Source organism: Primulina huaijiensis, chromosome 10, assembly GCF_012295235.1.
Source record: "Primulina huaijiensis isolate GDHJ02 chromosome 10, ASM1229523v2, whole genome shotgun sequence".
In the NCBI taxonomy this organism is placed as follows: Eukaryota; Viridiplantae; Streptophyta; class Magnoliopsida; order Lamiales; family Gesneriaceae; genus Primulina; species Primulina huaijiensis.
The window spans coordinates 16285425-16295056 of record NC_133315.1 but is presented as its reverse complement, the minus strand read 5'-3'; the positions used below and the strand labels follow the sequence as shown (position 1 = coordinate 16295056).

Genomic DNA, 9632 nt, shown 5'->3' with positions numbered 1-9632 from the left:
ATCTTCATTATCATTTATGATGTCGATTGCCACATTATAAGAAAATATATCATCAATTTCTTCTATATCTTTTCGGTTCCATATTTTTACAGTATTAATATAATTAATAGAGATTTCATGATTCTCGTCAGTTTGTGGTTCTGACAGAACATTTTCATCATCATGTGTTTCTTCAGGAACAACATTCTCTATTTTGTGATCATCATGTGTTTCTTCAGGAACATCATTATCTATTTTGTGATCATTGTGTTTCTCTATGAATTTTCTTTTTCGAGGATTTTTATCCTTGGAACCGACTGGCCTTCCACGCTTCAGGCGTTTTACGACATCATGACTCTGTTCAATTTGTTTTTTTGGAATTTCAATTCGAGCAGGAGCATTTACAGCATGTATATATGATTTAGTTACCCCTTTTGTATCTGTAAATGCATCTGGTATTTGATTTGCTATTCTTTGCAAGTGCACAATTTGCTGTACATCTTTTTCACATTGTTGTGTTCTTGGATCCAGATGTAACAATGATGATACATACCATGTAATTTCTTTTTCGGTATGTTTCTTGTCTCCCCCTAACATTGGGAAGATTTCCTCATTAAAATGACAATCAGCAAAACGTGCTATGAACACGTCGTCGGTCTGAGGTTCAAGATATCGAATGATTGATGGACTATCATAACCGATATAAATACCAATCTTTCTTTGAGGTCTGAATGTCGTCGGGTACTGTTAACTTCCCCGCCATTCTTGTAACTGTCACCTGTAATCCCATTTTCTCTCGTTGAGGTGGTGCAATAGGCACATACACCATACATCCAAAAATTCTCAGATGAGAAATGTCTGGTTTTTTACCAAATTCAAGCTGCAATGGGGAGTATTTATGATATGCACTTGGTCTGATGCGAATTAATGCAGCGGCATGTAAAATTTCATGTCCCCATATAGAAATAGGGAGCTTTGTTTTCATAATCATTGGTATAGCAATCATTTGCAGACGTTTAATCAATGATTCAGCCAATCAATTCTGTGTATGTACATGAGCAACATGATGCTCAACAATGATTCCCATAGACATACAATAATCATTGAAAGTCAGGGAAGTAAATTCACCATCATTATCAAGTCTAATTTTCTTGATTGTATAATCGGGAAATTGATTCCTCAATTTTATTATTTGAGCAAGTAATCTTGCAAATGCAATATTTCGATTTGACAATAAACATACATGTGACCATCTGCTGGAGGCATCAATCAATACCATAAAGTATCTGAATGCTCCACATGGTGGATGAATTGGTCCACAAATATCACCCTGAATACGTTCAAGAAACATTGGTGATTCAGTTTGGATTTTGGCTGGTGATGGTCTTATAATAAGTTTTCCAAGAGAACATGCTTTACATTGAAACTTATTATTCTGAAAGATCTTCTGGTCTTTCAACGGACGACCATGTGTATTTTCTATAATTTTTCGCATCATTGTTGAACCAGGATGTCCTTATCGATCATGCCAATTGGTTAATATTGAAGAATTATCAACTACCATGTTTGATTCAATGGGACGTATATGTGTATAATGCAATCCAGTAGGGAGCATTGGTAGTTTTTCAATCACATATTTCTTTCCTGATTTATATGTGGTAACACACATATATTTCTCATTCCCTTCATTCATTATTTGAGTATCATACCCATGGGAATATATATCATTAAAACTCAACAAATTTCTTTTCGATTGTGGTGAATATAAAGCATCATTGATCAAAAATTTTGTACCATTAGGTAACAAAAATTGTGCTTTACCACATCCTTTAATCAAGTCTACAGGACCTGATATTGTATTCACCGTTGTTTTTGTTGGTTTTAGTTCCAAGAAATATCTTTTATCTCGGAGGATAGTGTGCGTTGTACCACTATCGGGTATGCAAACTTCAGCTTTGCTCATAGCATTTTCCATATTTGAACTTTAAAAAATAGGCAATGAAAAAAAATTAATGACAATACATATGTAAATATAACACATATCATAATTATACAATAAAACATTATCATATAAATACATGAAAAATAAATTATTGTACATTTATATTCTACCATTAGATTGTTCATTTTCAGAGAAATCATTGAGAAAATCTGCAGCATCAATATTGTTCATTTCTATCCCACCAACATATTGATCATTTCCAGAGAAATCATTCATAAAATCAGCAGCATCAAAATGAGTTGAATCACTCAAACGGTCACTTCGCTCAGTGAAGTTGGTCTCTTTTTCTTTCCCCTTTATCGATTCTTTATAGAGTTTGCAAAGGTGCTCCGGGGCTCGACAAATACGAGACTAATGTCCTAGAGTGCCGCATCTGAAACAAGAACTTTCAAATCTATTCGAGTGATTTTCATTAACACTCATGTTCTCATTATGCCTTTTCTGTGGGTGGTTCGTGACGCCCTTTTGAGATGAGTTATAAAAATAACTATCTCTATTGTTTTCAAAACCACGGCCTCGACCACGACCACGACCAATTCCACGTCCACGTCCACGACCACGACCACGACCTCGACCTCGACCAAAACCTTGTCTTTGAATTTGATTTTGGTTTCCAGGTTTAAATTCATTTTTACTTACAACATTTACTTCTGGAAATGTTGTTGATCCAGTGGGTCGGGACTGATGATTTCTTATTAATAGCTCGTTGTTCTTTTCCGCCACAAGAAGACAAACGATACGTTCAGAATATCTCGCAAATCCACGCACTCTATATTGTTGCTGTAGAGTTATATTTGATGCGTGAAATGTGGAAAATGTTTTTTCAAGCATTTCCGATTCCGTAACCTCATGTCCACAAATTTTAATTGCGAGATTATTGGATACATCGCCGAATTGTAATCACTGACTTTCTTAAAATCTTGGAATCTTAACATATTCCATTCATCACGGGCGGTCAGAAGTATAACTTCCCTTATATGTTCAAATCTTTCTTTCAATATAGCCATGAGATCTTTTTCGATGAGATATTTACATTTTAAACCTTCATCGAGATGTCGACGCAAAAATATTATAGCTTTTGCTTTTTCTTGTGATGAAGATATACCATTTTCTTTAATGGTCTCGCTTAGACCCAATGACTCAAGATGCATTTCTACATCGAGAGTCCACGGCATATAATTTTTCCCCGTAATGTCGAGTGCAACAAATTCGAGCTTTGTCAAGTTTGACATGGTGGTACTAAAAAAAATTATGATGCATTTTATTAGTTAATAAATATTGCAATACAAAGTAATGGATAAACAACAAATACAAGCATTCGTAAAAATAAAGAAAACACATGAGGAGGATATTCTCCGATAAGTACAAGATTCGTGAGTATTATAACCAAAATAATTAAAAATAACTTTGTGAAAGCCATCTTCTTTTTTCTTCAAAAATTTGATGAAGAATAATTTTAGAGAAGAAGAGAAAGTTGGAGTGATTGAATGTGTTTGTGAGATCATATTTATAGGGCAAAAACTAGCCGTTTTGTTACCGTTTATGACCGTTGGTGTACAAGAAAATAAATGTATGTATTTGTATAATTTTATGGTAATAATATGGTGTATATAATATTAGTAATGTTTTAAATAATTATGTATATCATATCACAATATTATAATGAGGTGTCATAAGATATTTTGTTTAAAAATCTTATAGACTTTTATACTTGTCGTATCCCTTACCGGGAGTGTGGGATGTCGTCTTAACATCCTCCCAGGATTTATAACAAGTTTTTTGAAAAATTTATTTTTATTATTTATAATAACATTATATTATATAGTAAATATATAAACAATAAATAAATAAATAATAAAATAAATATTATTACTTTTGTTACCTTTTTCTTCTGTTTTGGTGCTTGGAAAAATATGGAGGACTTTTAGAACTTCGTGCTGATAACGTGTTGTGAAAAAGTAAAAATTTACGGTAAAAAGTAAAAATCTCAAACTCTCAAAATTATCACACTACACACTTTATAATATTTTTCTCTCAACTCAATTGTGATTTTCTTAACAAATGAGAGATCTATTTATAGAAAATTTTTACAAATAATCCAAAAAATAAAATACATCATTACCTACATCATAACACACTAATTTTCAATATTCAACACCTAATTTTCAACATTTAACATTCACATTTTCAACACAAATATTTTTCACATTTTTAAATAATTTTTCAACAATGTTCTATTTTTTTATTAGGATATAAAAAATAAAAATTTTCATGTTTGTTGAAAAAATTATTGAATCCAATTTTTTAATCAATATTTTATTTATACATATTAAAAATAATGTTAAATAGTTTTTCCAATGCACATCAATTTTTATAAATATTAGTGCACAGACGCACGCTTGTATAATATTTTTATAATTCATTTGATTTATATTTAAATGAGGATCAAAATATAATTATAAGAAATAGTGAGGAACTACACTGTAATTTTGATATATAAATTAAAAAATTGTATAATATTTTTTATGATTCATTTGATTTATATTTAAATGAAAATCAAAATATAATTATAAGAAATAGTGAGGAACTACACTGTAATTTTGATATATAAATTAAAAAATAAAAGAATAAAAAAATGATGTCAATAAGAGTTGAACCTATAACCTAAACTCAAAAAAACAATGACTCTATCCGCTAAACTATATATAACTTACATTAAAATTTTAACATTTTATTAACATATATAATTATTAAAATAGACCATGACATCAAGTTAATTACTCTACGTATCTCAACTTTAAAAGAATAGTATAGATAAATATAAAATAGATTTATTTTTTAAATTATTAAAATTATAAACATATATATAAACATATAAATAATTACTTATATTTGTAGTAAGAATAACTTTGTTTTTTAATTTTGATAATAAAAATATCTTATAATACAGAACAAATTAACATATTTAAATTATTTAAAATAAGTTCATACAAACGCTTTAACAACTTATTTTTAAAATAAAACATCACACTCTATAAAATATAAAAGATTATAAGATGTTTTAAATAAATTCATTCAAATACCCTCTTATTCGAACAATTTTTAGAACCAGGGATTTACTTTAATTAATAGAACCGATGACAGATTAGAGTAAAAATTATATTACATTTTTTTTAAAAAAAAAGTTATGTATCAATTTCTTAATTTTAAAAAAAAGTTGAAATTACGTTGATGGAGAATATTTCGAATTCCCCCACGTTTCCGATGCAAGAACCGCCCGCCGCTGAAAACATCCCTCTCCAGGCGGAAAGCGATCCGTCCAACCCCGGTGTTCATGGATTCCAGATGGATGTCAATAACACTACAGTGCCTGTTTCCGCTGGAGATGGGCCAACCGATCGTCAGCCACCCATTTCTTCTTTAGAAGATTTGAAGGGCAATGTGTTTTCGGAAGCAATGGATCAATACAGTTGCCAGTTCTTGCATCAGAAACTCCAAGAAAGGAAACCGGAAGACGTTCAAATGATCTTTTCCGAGGTGAAAGATTGCATATGTAAGTTGATGGTCCATCGGTTGGGTAGCTCTGTGATTCAAAAGCTTTTCGAAGTCTGCCACGAAGAACAGATGAACGAGTTGGTTTCTTCGGTCACTGCTAATGTCAGTTTACTCATGTCAGTCTGTCTCAATCCTCAAGGGTGTGTTTAGAACTCGAGTTCTGGATTTTTCGTATTTCTGCGACAAAACCCTTCACGTTGATAACTCGATTCCGCGTTTCTTTGCAGATCTGAGTCCATGAAGAAATTTCTCGACTGTCTCGTGACACGGAAGCAAATATCGCATATGATGGCCGTCTTCAGTTACTTCACGGTTCCGCTCGTAAACGACCAGTTTGGTTCTATCGTTATTGGCCATTGCTTCCGTATCTTCCCTATTGGAAAAAAAAAAAGTTTTGTACTCATTTAAAATCGATAAAATAATTTGAACGAGCTACGTAACGAACGAAATTATTTCTCGATTACCAATTAGGGTGAATGAGAAATTAATTAAGTTCAAATTTTATCGAGTGAAAAGATTGAATCAAAATGATTATATATATATATATATTGTAATAATTATATTATATATATTGTAATAATTATATTATATAATATATTATTAATATATATTGTAATATTATAATATATATATATATAAATGGAATCACACGAATTGCCGTGTGATTCTTGGGGAGATTGGTCGAAAAGCCATGTCATTTAACATTAGATTTGGCCGAAAGGTCATGTCTTTTGAGATTCAATTTATGAAGTGGTGCATCACTTCATGAAAGCTTTTCATCTATTATAAATAGGACATCTCTCATTTGTTTTCATTNAATTAAATTTGAGAATTGTCTTCTAGTTTTGAGTTTTTTAAGCATTTGCGCTTAAATCCAAGTTTTGCAAGATATAAACTCTTGGAATTGGATTTTTAAGTTTAACGCTTAGAATTCGAAACTAGAAAGTTTGCATACCATCTTGATAGCGTTCTAAACATTTCAAGTTCGTGTGGCTTTGAAATTTGTAGTGCTACTATTTTAAAGTCGTAGTCGTTGTATCTTGGGAAACGAATTGCCAACAACCGTGAGCACCGGGGCGGGGCAATATCGTTTTAAGGAAAAAGAGTCAAATTCTTGCCTCGACTATTTTCTCCTAGCCATTTGGTTCACCCATTTCTATCCCGAGATTTCCCAAGACAAATTAAAGAATACCATACCAACAATCTTAAAACGATATTGGAACCAAAATGGCCTCAACAAGTACAACGACTCCAACTGTCCATCATGGAGAAAAACCTGAAAAGTTCCATGGTACTGATTATAAGCGGTGGCAACGAAAAATGCTTTTCTACTTGACCACCTTAGCTTTGGCGAAATTCCTCAAAGAAGATCCGCCTACTGTTGATGAAGGAGAACAAGATACTCAAAAGAGGGCAGCCGTTGATGCATGGAATCATAGTGACTTCCTATGCAAAAACTATATCTTGAATGGACTAGACAATGCACTATACAACGTGCATTGTCAAGTGAAAACAGCAAAAGAATTATGGGAGTCACTTGACAAAAAGTATAGATCTGAGGATGCCGGCTTGAAGAAATTCATTGTTGGACGATTCTTGGATTTCAAGATGATTGATTCCAAATCGATCATGGCCCAAGTGCAAGAGTTACAAGTAATTCTGCAAGAAATTCATTCGGAAGGAATGAACATTAGTGATTCATTTCAAGTGGTGGCCATGATTGAAAAGTTGCCTCCTATGTGGAAAGATTTTAAGAATTATCTCAAGCATAAACGCAAAGAGATGAATCTTGAAGATTTGATTGTGCGCCTAAGAATTGAGGAGGACAACAGGGCATCCGAAAGGAAGGCCGGAAAGAGCAATTTTGAGGCGAGAGCAAATTTGGTGGAACAAAACACTAGCAAGAAGAGAAAGCACCAAGGAAATGGTCCAAAGAAAGGAAAAGCCAAAAAGTTTAAAGGCAATTGTTATAATTGTGGCAAGCCTAACCATTTGGCACGAGATTGCCGAGAAAAGAAAGGTAATCAAAAGAATTCAAGGGACCAAGCGAACATCACCGAAGATGAGAAATTGTCAAATAACATGTCGGATCTCATGCTTTCCGCTGTTGTGTTTGAAGCCAATCTAGTGGACAATCCAAAAGAATGGTTCATCGACACCGGAGCAACAAGACATGTTTGTGCCGAAAAGGAAATGTTCTCTACATATACCCCGATTAGTGGACGACAACTCTTCATGGGTAACTCTACTACGTCAAAAATCGTGGGACTTGGAAAGGTGGTGCTCAAGATGACATCCGGCAAGGAATTAACTCTTATTGATGTGCTACATGTTCCGGACATTCGAAAGAATCTTGTGTCGGGATCAGCACTTGTCAAGGCTGGATTTAGACTAGTGTTTCATTCTAGTAAATTTGTACTATCAAAGAATGATATGTTTGTAGGAAAAGGCTATCTAGAAAAAAGCCTTTTCAAACTGAATGCGATGAATGTACTTCGTAATAATGAAAGCAATAAAAGTACCAATTTTATTTACTTGGTTGAGTCGTGTGATTTATGGCATGACCGTTTAGGTCATGTAAGTTATAATTCATTACGTAAGCTAGTAAATTTAAATTTATTGCCTTCAATTGACGTAAACAAAAAACACAAATGTGAGATTTGTGTAGAGGCAAAATTTACAAAGGCCTCGTTTCCATCCGTGGAAAGAAATACAACTCCTCTAGAGTTAATTCACATTGATTTATGTGATTTGAAGTTTGTGCAAACTAGAGGAGAAAAAAAGTATTTCATTACTTTCATTGATGATTGCACAAGGTATTGTTATGTCTATTTGATACGTAGCAAAGACGAGACTCTCGAAGTGTTTAAACACTATAAGAATGAGGTTGAAAACCAATTGACTAAACGAATAAAAATTATTCGCAGTGATAGATGTGGAGAATATGGAGCACCATTTGACGAATTTTGTTGCGAAAGTGGCATTATTCATCAAACTACTGCGCCATATTCACCACAATCAAATGGTATTGCTGAAAGGAAAAATCGCACTCTAAAAGAAATGATGAACGCAATGTTATTGAGTTCAGGATTACCCCAAAACTTGTGGGGGGAAGCAATCCTTTCAGCCAACTCTATTCTTAATAAAATACCACACAAAGTTAAGGACGAAACTCCTTACTAATTATGGAAAGGCCACAAGCCTTCCTACAAATATTTAAAAGTGTGGGGGTGTTTGGCAAAAGTTGAAGTGCCAAAACCAAAACAAGTAAAAATTGGGCCTAAGACAATAGATTGTATATTTATTGGATATGCAAATAATAGTAGTGCATATCGATTTTTGGTACATAAATCTGAAATAAGCGATGTGCACGAAGGAACAATTATTGAATCAAGGAATGCTGTCTTCTTTGAAACAACATTTCCTTATTTAGAAAATAAAGAAATAAGTTCTCGAAAAAGGACTTATGAAACTACGAGCGATAGAGTTCAAGAAGAACAACAAGAACCAAGACGTAGTAAGAGGGCTAAAACAGCCATGACCTTTGGCCCTGATTTTCTAACTTATATGTTGGAAAATGAACCAAGGACAGTTAGTGAAGCACTATCAAGTCCTGAGGCCCCTTTTTGGAAGGAGGCAATGAACAATGAGATAGAATCTATCTTGCAAAATCATACATGGGAATTGGTTGACCTCCCTCCGGGAAATAAACCATTAGGATGCAAGTGGATTCTTAAAAGGAAATACAAGACCGATGGATCTATTGAAAAATATAAGGCTAGATTAGTAGCCAAAGGATATAGACAAATGGAAGGTCTTGATTATTTTGATACATACTCGCCAGTGACGAGAATAACATCTATTCGTGTATTAATAGCAATTGCAGCATTACATAATCTAGAAATACATCAAATGGATGTTAAAACGGCATTCCTCAATGGGGAACTTGAGGAAGAAATATATATGGAACAACCTGAAGGGTATATAGTTCCTGGACAAGAGAAAAAAGTGTGTAGACTCGTTAAGTCATTATATGGGCTTAAACAAGCGCCAAAACAATGGCATGAAAAATTCGACAAAACTATGTTGTCAAATG

General features: G+C 33.1%; 1 protein-coding gene across 2 annotated transcripts in view; it reads left to right on the top strand.

Annotated features, from left to right (window-relative positions):
• Window positions 1-5198: 5198 nt before the first annotated feature.
• Window positions 5199-9632, top strand: part of LOC140985527 (pumilio homolog 12-like) — a 7960-nt gene continuing 3526 nt past the window's right edge. The window contains exons 1-2 of one of the 2 annotated variants that reach the window (XM_073453363.1): window positions 5199-5652; window positions 5764-5848. In XM_073453363.1, the coding sequence (XP_073309464.1) occupies window positions 5213-5652; window positions 5764-5848 (525 nt within the window). In that variant the 5' untranslated portion in view covers window positions 5199-5212. Of the gene's footprint in view, window positions 5677-5763; window positions 5849-9632 lie in introns of both variants that reach the window. The other variant, XM_073453362.1, reaches the window with a different exon arrangement.